General features: G+C 56.9%; 1 protein-coding gene across 1 annotated transcript; it reads right to left on the reverse strand.

Moving 5' to 3' along the window:
- Window positions 1-1,826: 1,826 nt before the first annotated feature.
- Window positions 1,827-8,046, reverse strand: PCK1 (phosphoenolpyruvate carboxykinase 1). The gene is made up of 10 exons (XM_004717138.4): window positions 7,959-8,046; window positions 7,565-7,829; window positions 6,756-6,937; window positions 6,091-6,294; window positions 5,794-5,981; window positions 5,079-5,241; window positions 3,913-4,137; window positions 3,692-3,823; window positions 3,091-3,186; window positions 1,827-2,935 (listed from the first exon to the last, which is right to left on the reverse strand). The coding sequence occupies exons 2-10, from the start codon at window positions 7,786-7,788 to the stop codon at window positions 2,481-2,483; spliced, it is 1,869 nt and encodes a 622-aa protein (XP_004717195.1). The 5' UTR covers window positions 7,789-7,829; window positions 7,959-8,046; the 3' UTR covers window positions 1,827-2,480.
- Between the last annotated feature and the right edge of the window lie 5,566 nt (window positions 8,047-13,612).

Here is a 13,612-nt window from a genome sequence, read left to right on the forward strand (position 1 = left end):
AGGGAGAGCCCCATCCTTCCCTCCATGCCCGTCCCTGCCTACCTCAGTGCTTGGGAAAGGGCAGGTCTGCTGTCCTAGTTCAATATTTGCTGTGTGCCTGGTGTGTCTGGTCTTTAGCCCACACTGCCGCAGCTCCGGGAACACAATGGGGTCAGGGGTCGGCTCATACGTGGGAGCCCAATAGAAGACGTCACTGTGGTGTTGGGATGGGGTCGCGTGGGGCCATCGGGAGGGCTGGCCTGCGCACAGGAGGCTCCAACTCCCAGAGTGACAGGCAAACTGTCTGTCTGTATAAATCCTCTCGGCCAGGCTTCCAGGGCCTGCGGGCCACACAGCCCTATCCAAGTTTGCTGGACGTCCACAAGACGGCCACCTCTGGCTGCCAGGGGCGTGACAACCCCGGGAGGGCTAGGACAAGACACGGGACACAGGATGTGCCTTTGAGCGACGGTGCCCTGCTGTGTCCCATCCCTCTTGGGGGTCCCAGGAACATGGTGGCCACGTGGCCTGGGCCCAGCACTGCCTTCTCCTCCTGTGGACATTCAGCTTGGACGTCAGAGCACGCGCTACAGCTGCTGGCCACTAGAGGCAGCAGCAGGGTGGAAAGCGGCTGGCATGAAGAAATTAGCGCAGGGAGGGCTGATACCATCTGAAGGCTTGGGATGTTGTCCTGTGCCGTGGAGCAGATTCCACGCAGAACCAGGCCTTTCTCCCTGGGAGGCGCTGGGTGGGTTTTACCCTCCCAGCCCCACGACCCAACCCTCCCTGGCACACTGGGAACCCTATGATAACAAATCTGCAGCGCTGGGTCCTGTAAGAACGCCCCACGGTGTTTCCCAGCCCCAGTGGCACTCCTGGCCTCCGTTTTACCACCTGTCAAATGGGGATGGTCTCATCTCACCTGCCCTTGGGGAGCCTGGTCAGGGGCACCGGGCCTTGACCTGCGAGGGCGGGGGGACCTGCGGTCACCTTGGGCAGTTTGCTCCCTTGGGTGTGGTGAAGGTTAAAGGTCAGAGCACCGCCTGGGCCCACAAAGGAGGGGCTGGCTGGAGGGCGGGGGCACTCATCTAGGGAAGAATGTGCAATACAGGCCCTGGGCTTATCTGGATGGTTCCGGAACACCCTGGAAACATGGGGAGCAGAGGAGACCCGGTACCCCGCTGGGGGACAGAGCATGCAGGCGCAGTGGTCCCGATCTCTGCTCCTACCTTCTGAAACACACTCCCCCCCCACCCCAGCAGGTGACACGTCGCTCAAAAGCATCCATCGTTGGCTGGGTCTGTGAGACTCCCCACAAGTGCATCCTGTGGTGGCAGCGCACCCAGACCCAGACTGTGCCCGGGACGGTCACCCTGCGCTAGGTACTGGAGTCCCCCTGGCCCCGCACGTGCCAACCTTTCTGCCCAGTGAGCACGGGGCTCAGGGGCGGACAGCTGCTGGCCAGGCTCCCTGACTCAGAAGACAGGTCTGGCCATTTACTTCTGAAACTCCCGTGGTCACACGGTCCGGTCCGATGGGAAACAGATGTTGGCGTGGGGTAGGGGTTGGTGTGGTGGTGGTGGTGGGGGGTGTTGAGTAGGTTTTTTTTTCTCTGTCTGTTGTGTGACCTGGAACAACCACACAATTGTGAGAGAGCTTTGATGGGTTCAGAAAACCCAAGTGGTCCCAGGTGACCTCTGTTCATTCCCACAACTCCTGCCTTTCAACTGCCTCCCGCCCCCCTGCCCACTGCCCAGCATTGGGACCCTAGACTTCCCCTCGCGTGGTTTGCTGTTGGGTTGTTGAGAAGGGGGTGGGAGACGAAAAACAAGAACAAGCTAAGTGTATCCGTCTTTTCTATAAAAGTTTATTTTGTCTTTTTTTTAAACAAGAAGTGGCCAAGTGGAGGGAGGGGGGCTTGCCATTATGCAGAGGTAAAGCAGAGTAGTGTACATAAATAATTTAAACACACGCATTAGTCATAAAGGGACACTTCATTTCTGACCACGATGAGTGGGTCATCTCTCCCAAGATTTTTCCAAAGGTATTAAGTAGGTTCCAGGTAACAGGACACACACACACACACACACACAATATATATATATATACCACACACACACACACACACACACACACACACACACACGCACACATATGTACAGCTCAAGTTTTGTGTTTGTGCATTTCAACAGGTGGAGATTGACACAGTGAAGGATCACACCCCTCTAAGGTGGCCCAGGGCCCTCAGGGTGAAGCAGAACGTGGATGGGCAACTACGGGGAGTGGACACACACCCAGACTTCCCCACCCCTGTCTCATTGGCTCCTAGCCTTGACTCTGTGGCTCTCATCTCAAAATTTAAAGTGTGCCTTTGGGGGTCTGCAGCCGTATCGCCTGGCTGATGAGGTCCGCTCCGGAAGAGCCCACTGTCTCCGGCTCCCAGGTGGATCTCCTGGGTCAGGAAGGGGACGGTTTGGGAGGTTTGAGCACTCTGCTCCCGGTCACATCTGGCTGACTCTCTCCTTCAGGGCCAGGACCTCTCTCTCGATCTCCTGGGGCAGGTCGGCATTGACCTGCTCCTCCAGGTACTTCTGGATCTCCTCCACCTCCTTCTCCCAGAACGCCTTGGAGATGCCGAACAGCTCCTTCAGGTTGACGTCTCCCAGGCCTTTCAGGTTCAAGGCGCCCTCTGCGGGGATGTAGCCGATGGCGGTGGCCTGGGCGACATCCTCCCCTTTGATGCGGTTGAACATCCACTCCAGGACCCTGGAGTTCTCCCCAAATCCTGGCCAGAGGAACCGGCCCTTCTGGTCTTTGCGGAACCAGTTGACGTGGAAGATCTTGGGCAGTCTGGCAGCCGGACGCTCCGCCATGCTGAGCCAGTGCGCCAGGTATTTGCCAAAGTTGTAGCCAAAGAAGGGCCTCATGGCAAAAGGGTCGTGCATGATGACCTTGCCTGTGAGAGAGGGGCGCCACAAGTGGTCAGGGGTGCCCTCCACGGACAAGACTGGCCCCATGCTCACGGGGCTAGGTCAGCATCCACCAGCGGGGGCACTCTCACACACACATGCGCACACAACCCCCTTCTTTGTCGTCTTGACCTTGACCTACCTTTGTGTTCAGCAGCTGCAGTGGCCTCTGACCTCATGGCTGCCCCCACAAACACCCCGTGGCGCCAGTTGAACGCTTCGTAGACCAGAGGGACACCTTGAGCAGGGAGAGACAGGGCGTTTCTAAAGGCTTTCTTTCACAGGAACCAGTGGGCTGGCAGTGTCCCCTCACAAAGGGATAGGGCACCACCCACCAGCACCTTTTTAATTCAGCGAAGGGCACAGGGCAGGCCATCACTAAGTAGAGACTACCTCCCCAAGGCCACACGGAGGTCATAAAGTCAGATGGGGTACTGAAGTGCAAGGGCTCAGGAAGGTTTGTGGGGGCCAGGAGGGTTGGGCTGGTGTTTGGGCTGGCCCACGGCCCTGGGTGTTTGGAAATGACACGCTTTGGCGGGATCTGACAAGGTCGCAGAGGCCCTGGGGCACCCAAAGTGCCCAGGAAGAGAGGCCTGGCCGTGGGCCGCTGAGCAAAGACCAGCCGTTGGCAGCCCCCCGGCACACACGGGGTCACGGTGAGTGCAGAGAGACCGGCAGTGAATGGTTTCAATGTTTGTGGGGAAGGAAGAGGGGTGGGGGGCCCAAGAGAAGGGGAGCCTCACCAGAAGGTCTGCGGCCCCCAAAGATGATGCCGGAGATGGGGACGCCTTCTGGGGCCTCCCAGGCAGGGTCGATGATAGGACACTGGCCAGCAGGGGTGCAGAATCGCGAGTTGGGGTGCGCACAGGGTTCCCCTACAGTACGAGAGAGCGAGAGGCTGTTGAGCACTGGGCTATGGAGCTGACCGGGGGCGCCGAGTCCTCTTGGGTGGGGGGGAGCTCACCGTCCTCCGGGCTCCACTTCTTGTTCTTCCAGGAGGTGAGGGTGATGCCAGGGGCCAGCGGCTCATCCAGGCCTTCCCAGTAGACGCCCCCGTCGCTGGTCTCGGCTACATTGGTGAAGATGGTGTTCTGTTGGATGGTCCGGATGGCATTGGGGTTCGTCTTCACAGACGTCCCCGGAGCGACGCCGAAAAAGCCATTTTCTGGGTTGATGGCCCTTAGGTTACCTGGAGACGGGTAGATCAAGGGGGCCACATGAGGAACAAGGAGAGTCAAGGCGGGTGCCGGCGGCGTTCTCAGCTCTGACTCTCCACCACCCTAGAATGTTCTCCAGTCTGTTTCCACCAACTCGTTGTATTGAACTGTGAGGCGTTTACTACGCTCTCTTCTCATCTGTTTCCCGCCCGTCTCGTTGCAACAAATGTATGTACATAAGCACACGGCAGATGCCGCGCTGAATCCGAGACTGTTGACGGACTATGTTTCCAAGGTTCTGCACAGTCTGACATAACTCAATTGGAAAGCGCAAACACTTTGGGTGTAGAAGACTCGGGCATGTTCTGAAGGTCAAAGTTCACCCCAGGGCCAACTTTTGACCACTGGTAAGAAATCCAGCACTGGTTCATCGTGACCCTACAGGACAGAGTAGAGCCGTCTTCTAGGGTTTCCAAGACGGAACTCTTCGTGGGAGCAGGCTGGCTTGTCTTTGTCTGAGGAGCAGCCGGCGGGCTTGACAGGGCGGCCTTTCAGACGGAAGCTGGGCTCTTAGCCAAGGTGCCTGGGGGCTCGTTTGGCCCATGGGCACTCACTCGCCCACTCACACTCACTCACCCACTCGCTCGCTCACTCACACACTCACTCACTCACCCACTCGCTCGCTCGCTCACTCACACACTCACTCACTCACTCGCTCACTCACTCACCCACTCACACTCACACACTTGCTCGCTCGCTCGCTCGCTCACACACTCACTCACTACCATTGAGTTGATTCCAGCTCATGGAAATCCTACCGGACAGGGTGGAATGGCCCCTGTGGGTTTCTAAGATTAACTCCTTTCAGGACTAGAGCGCCTCATCTTTCTCTCTGGGAGCAGCTCGTTCTTTTGGAATCGCCCACTCTGTAGTTAATCGAGTCACTTTGCATAATAAAAAAAATAATGAGTACCTTGCTCGTCAAATTTCATCCAGGCAATGTCGTCCCCAACACACTCCACCTTCCACCCGGGGAGTGTGGGAGTCATCATGGCCAGGTTGGTCTTCCCACAGGCGCTGGGAAAGGCTGCGGCCAGGTACTTTTTCTCGCCCTCGGGGTTGGTGATGCCCAGGATCTGTGGAAGGGGCATTTCTTTCTCAGTAAGATCTTGGCTCGGTCCTCCCTGCGTGGCTGGGCCTTCTGTCTCAGAATGCGACTAGCCCAAATCCAAACCATCAAGTTCATTTCCACTTGACCCGGAAGCCCTCTAAAGGTAAGTTTTCCAGGCTGTCTTTTTTTTTTTAATGTTTTAAACTGCATGGCATATTGTGGACCTTTCCCCGTATCTATAGATATGGGTCTCCTTCTTTCTCGTGGACTGCGTAGTAGTCCATGTATGAGTGGATTTTTCATTCGGTCATTAATCAAAGTCTCCCACTGGTGAACAAAGAAAGGAGGACAGAAAGGGTGTCCTTCACCGGTGTCAGTACCACATCATATTGACTAGGGTGTGCCTTCCAGAGGGGCTCTATTAGTCCCATTGTTTGGGGGGCCCTCCAAGAGCGGCGTGTACAAGTAGATTGACATGGATGGAATTTTCCAATCTTTCCTTGAACCTGCACACGGGGCGGTGGAGGGGGCACGGTGGGAGCCGCGTGGGCGTGGGCCGGGTTCCCTGTGCCCTTACCAGCATGTGCTCTGCCAGCCAGCCTTCCTCCTTGGCCAGGCGGCTGGCCATCCTCAGAGCAAAGCATTTCTTCCCTAGGAGCGAGTTCCCACCATAGCCACTGCCGAAGGAGATGATCTCTCTACGGTCAGGCAGGTGGGCGATGAGCGTCAGCTCTGGGTTGCAGGCCCAGTTGTTGACTAACGGCCCTGGAAGGAGGACATAGCCCCATCAACGTGACATGTCCCCACGCCGGTCTCCCGGAGGGCCACCCTGCAGGGTCCCTTTAACGTTGGGTTTTTGACACCGCTTGCTTACTTTTCAGTGGCAGGGGGCAGCCGACAGAGTGAAGGCACTTCACGAACTCCCCACTGCCCAGCGCCTCCAGGACCGGGGTGCCCATGCGGGTCATGATCCGCATGCTGGCCACCACGTAGGGCGAGTCTGACAGCTCGATGCCGATCTTGGACAGAGGCGAGCCCAGCGGCCCCATGCTGAAGGGGATGACGTACATGGTGCGACCTGGGGGCCGGGACAGTGGGGCCTGGTAAGATGGGGTGGGGGGGCTCTGCTTACAACATCCCGCCCTGTCTATCGCCATCCCCCGAATACAGACGAGTCCACTGGAAAGGGGGCAGCATCCAGAAGTTAAAGAGTTTCAAGACAGGAACAACAGGCCCCACCAAGCCCTTCTGAGGCCATGCGCTCCACGTTCACAGAAGACCCCGGGCAGAGCAGAGCAGAGGCGTGCCTTTGAACATGATGCCGATTTCGCATGTGGAACGTAAAGAGACCCAAGCAACGAGTGTCCCCACCACTGTTTAGCGTGACCAGAGACCAGTGGCCCTCGGTTAACCCTGACTCACGTCGAGCCCCTGGAAGTCAGAGAAGAACTGTGCTCCCTGGCATTACCAGTAGCTGGTGTCTTGGAAAGAGACAACCAGAGGACCATTGAGAATAGTAAAGGTAAGGTGCCCACTCACCTTTCATGCACCCTGGGAACCTGGAGTTGAAGGCTTTCTCAAAGGCCTCCTCGGACATCCAGCGGCCCAGTTGGCTCAGGCCAGTCGTGGGGATGGGCACCGTGTCCCTTTGCTCTCGGGTGATGATGACGGTCTTGCTTTCTATTCGGGCCACGTCCCTGGGGTCAGTGAGAGCCAGCCAGCTGCAAACACCAAAACAAAAAGCACCTGGGTTAGGAACAGAGGGGGAAAGGCTGCCCATCCAGGTTGCACCTGGACCCGGGACCCCAGCCACTGAGCATCCGTTAGGAAGGGGCCAGCCCTGGGCCTGCTTTTCTTTGTAGCACTGAAGACGCCCAGGAGACCAGCCAGGACACAGGCCAGGGGCCACTGACTAGACTAGGAGCTAGACTGGGAGGACAAAGACTGCCTTCCTGTCAACGCGATGATCGGCCATCCGCCCAGCTGGCAAAGAGCTTCTGCTTTACCTCATCGTGACTGCTTTGGATTCCCACATCCCAGACCAGGCTGGCTTCACTCAATAATCAGGGCGCTGTCTTCCGGAGAGAAGACACATCGGGAACTTTGGGTGAAGGCTCTTTTAGTTTGTTGCTAACAGTTTTCCTGTACCTGCCGTCTCGTGCCAGGCTGGGGCTGCTCTGCAGAGGCCCGGAGAAGTCACGTTCACACGAGGCTGCCCATGGCAGGAAGTCCCCCCAAGAGTCCACCGCCCCCTACATCTCAGGTCTTCAGTCAACTCTCGCCCAGCCCGCGGGGCTGGATGGAGGGGATGGCTGGGCAGGCCCTGCGGGCAGCGGAGGTCCACTCACCAGTTGTCATACTTCTTGAGCCTCTTGATGATGCCCTGCTCCTCCATGCTGTCCAGAAGGCGCCGGTTCTCCTGCTCAGACCCATCGCAGATGTGGATGTGCTCCGGCTGACACAGAGTGACGCTGTCCTCCACAAACGCCCTCACTGCCGGGGGCAGGCTGTCCAGGGTGCCGTGGATGACTCTGGCCGAGACGTCCAGGCCGTTTTGAAGCTGAGGAGGCATTTCTGCAGAGTGGTGCTGGCGGGCTGGGTGGTCCAGATCTCCTGGAACAGAAAACACTGGTTCCTCAACAGGACAACGGTGGGCTTGCCCACTGCTCTCACCTGACAGGCCTCCGTCAGGTCCCCGGAGGAGGAAGAGGGGTAAAACGAAAATGAAAAGGTTCAACTTACTTTTCTTCCCTTGGGACAATCCCAAGTCCCTTCCAGGCTCTTCCCGTGGTCAGTGTACGTTCCCACGGGGAGGTGTGTCTGGGAGCAGGTTCTCTGGGCCTTAAATACCATCAGAGCAGGCAGGCCCTGCCCCTAGGCGGTGGCCAGGGAGGCTCGCCTCCGACGTCAGGGGGCCGATCTTTGGAGCCCAGCCATGGTGAATTATGTTTCGATCCGCTGATCATAACAAACCCAGGGAGATAATCATTGGACAGGTCAAGAATGCTGGTGACCTCTGGACCCTGGACTGGCCAACGTAGGAAGTCCTTACACAACTTCAGATTGACTAAACTTTGACCTAGTGCATCGCTGATGCAAAGCACAGTGCCCTTTCCCCCTGGGCCTGGGAGGCAAGTGGGGTCCAGGGCGCGAGGCTGGCCCAGCCCCTCCCAGGCTCCCTGGGCCACTGGCCATACACTGTGTGCTGACGACAGCTGCTGGTTGGCAAAACACCTCCAGGGCAGGCGAGGTGTCACCCACAGCCAGAGGCTCACACAGAGGCAGCTCCCTTCCGAGCACAGGGCAGCACAGGGTGCTAGGCAAAGGCTGCAGCACTGGGCCCCATGGACAACTACTCATTCCACAGAGGGTACCCCGAGCCCCCAAACACAAGCCCCATGAGCCCAGGGCATGGTGCCTTGTCACCTGTCACTGGACCCACACAGCTCTAGGCACAGAACAGCCCGGCCAGCAGGTGCTGGATGCAAGCTGTGCTTAAGTTGACTCATGAAACCCTTCCCATTGCCTGAGGTAGAGGCTACCGATGGGCCCGTGGACAGCTAAGGAAATGGAGGCAGGAGGAAACGGGACCACTCCCTGGCTGGTAGACGGCACCCAAGGGATTTGAACTCAGGCCAGCTGGGCTCTGAGTGCCCCCACCAGACTGGCCCTCATGAGCTGCCATTGGCACCTATCCAGCCCTGGAGCCAAGTGTTCTCTGGCGGTGCTCCTGGCGTGAACTAGAAGTTCCACGCCGCCCTGGCCAGTCCGAGGCTCTGGGGAAGGGCACGGGGTGGTTTTGCGAGGTTACACGTGAGCAGTGGGCCTTTGTCACAGTTGGGAAGAATCTGCTTCGTAAGCCGCCAGACCTTGGTCCGATTTAATGAGCTATGGCGCCCGCTGCTCACTGGAGTTGAGGGAGCACTGGGTGAGAAGTTGGGGGAGGATCTGGCCTGGGCACCCATTACGAGTCGGCTCTCTGGGTTCAGGGGTCTGCTATGAGGTCAGGTAGGGACCTGCCCTCCTTCCCCCGGGGGGTTGGGCCAGCTGAGAAACCCCATGGGCCAGTGCTGGTGCAACATGCTGCGGATGACAGAAAGGGAACCTGGTGGCACGCCGGGCTAAGGACAGGGACTCTAACCAGAAGGTGAGAGGTTCAAACCCACCAGCAGCTACTCAGGAGAAAGGGGCTGTCTGCGCCCTCCTGTGGAGGAGTTCTGCCCGAACCTAGGGGGTCTCCAGGCCTCGGAGTCGACTCCACAGCCCTGGGCTTGGGAATGGCAGGTAGCACCTCCGACCAGGAGTGGGGAGGGCTCTGCCGGGCTCACAGCACCTCCCAGTCTGGCGGCCTCCCACTCCGTGTCACTTCCCCAGACTGCTCCGACCACCTGTGGCTCCTTGGGAATACAGGAAGTGGCACCTATACTTGGTTTGGAATTCCTTCCCATGGGAAAAGCAAAACAACACAATCTAGCTGCTGTGGCGTGAACTCTGGCCCTGGGGGCCGGTGTGTCAGAGGATGGAGCTCCAGGGGGCCTCCTGTCCTTCCCAATCCCAATCCCAATCTTATCTTTTCCTTTCCCCTTCCTTCCTACATCCTATCTTAGCCTCTTTTATCCTACCCTAAACTTAATCTTAATCCTACCCTTCCTATCCTACCCTACTTATCCTATCTTACCTATCCTACCTTATCTTACCTATCTTATCTTACATATTTTACCCTATCTTATCTATCCTATCTTACATATCCTACCCTATCTTCCCTATCCTATCCTACATATCCTATCCTATCCTACCTATCCTACCCTACCCTACCTATCCTACCTATCCTAGCCTATCTTACCTATTCTAGCCTATCTTACCTATCCTATCTATTCTACCTTACCTATCCTAGCCTATCTTACCTATCCTATCCTACATATCCTAGCCTATATTACCTATCCTAGCCTATCTTACCTGTCCTACCCTATCTTACCTATCCTATCCTACATATCCTAGCCTATCTTACCTATCCTACCCTACCTGGCCTAGCCTATCTTACCTATCCTACCCTACCTATCCTATCTTACCTATCCTGTCCTACATATCCTATCCTATCTTACCTAGCCTAGCCTATATTACCTATCCTACCCTACCTATCCTATCCTATCTTACCTATCCTACCGTACCTATCCTATCCTACCTATTCTATCTTACTTATCCTATCCTACTTATCATATCCTATCTTACCTATCATATCTTACCTATTCTATCCTATCCTACCTATCATATCCAACCCTTTCTGTTCCTTTACTCTGTTTTGTGGGTGTGGCGGAGAATAGACCCTGCAATAAATGCATCAACTTCACACTTCCTGCCTGATCCAGACACCCAGACTGCATGAAGTCAGGCAGCCTTCTCACCCTCCTTTCCTGAGGTGCTCCCCTCCCCCCACATAAACTCACTGCCCTCTAAAACCAACCCCCCAAGCTCACTGCTGCTGAGTCCATTCAGACTCAGTGACCCCACAGGACAGGGTAGAACTGCTTCTGATGGTTCCCGGGACTGTCGTTCTTGACAGGAGTAGAAAGCCTCATCTTTCTCTCAAGGTACAACTGGTGGTTTCAAACTGTTGACCTTGCAGCTAGCAGCTCAAGCATCATCACTAAGCACCAGGGTTCCCGCTGCCCTCTCAGGTCTCGATCTAACCTCTCAGGTCGCTGTTGTCTATGTGATTCTGTAGAGACAGGCCTCACAGGACCAGTGTTCCAGACGAAGCTAGGCTCTGCTGGGGACGCTCGCCGAGTGGTCTTGGAAGACATCTGGTCAGAATGCTCCTTAGAGGTGAGGACAGCCAGACTTAGTCTCCTGCGCTTTGGAGGAGGACGTCGTGCTTGGTAAAGTCGAGGGGCAGTGACAAAGAGGCAGGCCCTGGGCGAGCTCGGGGGACACGGAGGCCGCCCCAGTAGGCTCCAAGAGAAACACCATTGTGAGGCTCGAACAGGACGGGAGGTGCTTTCTTCTGTGGCACGTTGGGTCATTATGATCGGAACCGATGGATGACACCTCAAGACAACGACCCTGTCTTGATTAGGGGCTGTAGTGGTGTAGCGGCCACACAATACAAGGACAGCTGTGCGAACCCACCGGCCACTCCAAAGGCGAGAGATGAGGCTGTCTACTCCCGTAAAGGTTTACAGTGGGACACCCACCGGGGCAGTTCCACCCCGTGCTACAGCGCCACTACGAGTCACCATCGAGTTGATGGCAGCCACTGTGGTGTGGGTGGCGGTATTGTCTTAAGAAGAAATCCCGGGGGGTTAAAGATGATCTCAGGGCAATAGTTTCAGGGGTTCATCCAGCTCCCCTGGCTCCGGGACTTCTGAATCCATGAGAATTTGAAATTCAGTTTTGCATTTCCCCCTTTATGGTTAGGATTCTGCTGTAGCTCTGTGATCAAAGGGGCTAGGGCTGGTGGTGGGCCGTCATTCAGTGTCCACTGGCTTTCAAAGGTGGGGTTACATTAACCAGGCCTTTCTTCCAAGGCCCCTCTGCATGTGAACTGCCCACCTTTCATCTGGCCACTGGGCATCACCCGGGAGTCCACTGCCCATTTGGGTCTTCAGGGTTCCTCATCAGTGGGGCCATTAGCCAGTATGTAAGCTTGGGTTTCCTCCAAATCCAACCATGGAGTAAAGGCCACCTGCCAAGGGCCACTTTCTTGACCACGGACACCAGTGAACTCAGTCATTCCGAGAACCAGGAAGATGCCGTACACCCACTCCCACCTGTCGATTCAGCACTTCACACTGGCGTGACCGCATTTTGCTGATAACAAATTAGCATGTTGGTTCCCGAGAAGAGACTCTGTCAGGTGGGAGGCCAGAACTTATCTGAAACCCGGAATGTTATCCATCAAGCCAAGGTGTTTATGTGCCAGGTCTCCAGGGAATGTTCAGGGGAAACAGAAGCCACATAAGAGTCCCCTTGGCCAGATGGCCAGCCAGCCACCAGGCGGCCTATCCCCTTGGCACAGGCATGCGGTGTCCTCCGAAGCAACTGCCCACTGCTGCAAACTGACCACAAAGCACAGAGCTTCCTGGGGGGAACACACCACAGTGGTGAGCCAGGGAGAGGATGACGCAGGCAGCAGCTCAGGATGGCCCTGGGCCCCGCTTTCCATGTCCAGGAGCCCCAGGGGCTCACTGAGGAGCGTTCAGCTAGGTCTGGGCCGAGCAGGGCATGCATCTTCCCCACGGGCCATCTGGTGGCAGGGTGGAAGCAAGCTGTTGAGATCGAGCATCCACCGTATGTGTCCACTCCGGGAACTGAAACTCCAAGCTGCCTCCAGCAGGGGAAGCCCCCGGGGCCCAGCCGACCCCATGGGCTTGCTGGGTGTGCACAGGGTGGCGGGCCAGGGGGTGCAGCATCAGAACACGGCCAGCTGTCTCCGTCATCCCAGTGACCACCTTGTTTTCAGGAGCTCCTGGAGCGTGTGTCTTCTAAGCACAGAGACAGCTCTCCTTTCCCAACAGCGTTCACTCTCACACCGTCTGGAGAAGGAAGGAGAGGGCCGGAAAGCAGCAGTTCACACCTCAAGGCCACTCCTTCCGGAGGTGCCTGCGCGCACTTGGATAGCTGTTGAGCAGATGACCCCTCTCCCCGCTCCAATGCCTGACCAGGAGGAGGCCTGGTGGTGGAGTGGGTTCAGCACTGGGCTGGGAACCACAAGTCAGCGGTTTGAAACCACCAGCGGCTCCAAGGGGAGAAAGACGAGGCTTCCTCGTTCTGTAAAGAGTTAAGGTCTCGAAACCCACAGGGGCGGCTCTACCCCACCCCATCGTGTCGCCTTGAGTCGCCATCGGCTCCAGGGCAGCACCTTTGATGCCTGACCACACTCCTGCGTCCCTCTCAGATGGAGTGGGTCCCACTGCTGGCCTCGTGGCCAGAGCCCCAGGATAACCCACTGCACAGACAGGTCCCTAATCCACTCGACGGCAATGAGTCCGGTTTGTTCTATTGTGGCTCCCGGGAAGCTCGCCTGCCTCCCATGTCGGAGCCCCAGGTTCAATTCCCCATGCACCTCCTGCACGTCACGGCCACCACCCCTCTGTCTGTGGAGTCGGGTGTGGCTGCGACACTGGCAAGCTTCCGCGGGAGCTCCCAGACTGAGACAGACTAGGAAGAAGGGCCGGAGGCCCACTTCTAAAAACTAGCCATGAAGCCACCTTATGAGGAGGTGAGGTGGGAAGGTGGGTGGGAAAAGAAGCAGAAGAAGAAGAAAGAAGAGGAGGAAGAGGAAGAAGGGGGAGGAGGAGGAAGAAGAAGGAAGAGGAGGGAGAAGAAGAGGAGGAAGAGGAAGAAGGAGAAGGAAGAGGAGGAAGAAGAAGGAAAGAGGAGGAAGAGGAAGAAGGGGA

This window comes from Echinops telfairi, unplaced genomic scaffold, assembly GCF_000313985.2.
Source record: "Echinops telfairi isolate 266 unplaced genomic scaffold, ASM31398v2 ScPeMD7_7413;HRSCAF=8451, whole genome shotgun sequence".
Classification (NCBI taxonomy): Eukaryota; Metazoa; Chordata; class Mammalia; order Afrosoricida; family Tenrecidae; genus Echinops; species Echinops telfairi.

Coding starts and splice junctions, on each gene's coding strand:
- PCK1 (XM_004717138.4), bottom strand. CDS start 7,788: ATGCCTCCTCAGCTTCAAAACGGCCTGGACGTCTCGGCCAGAGTCATC. Junction 6,938..7,564: donor CTCAAGAAGTATGACAACTG/GTGAGTGGACCT, acceptor TGGTGTTTGCAG/CTGGCTGGCTCTCACTGACC. Junction 4,138..5,078: donor GATGAAATTTGACGAGCAAG/GTACTCATTATT, acceptor ACCCGTCTCCAG/GTAACCTAAGGGCCATCAAC.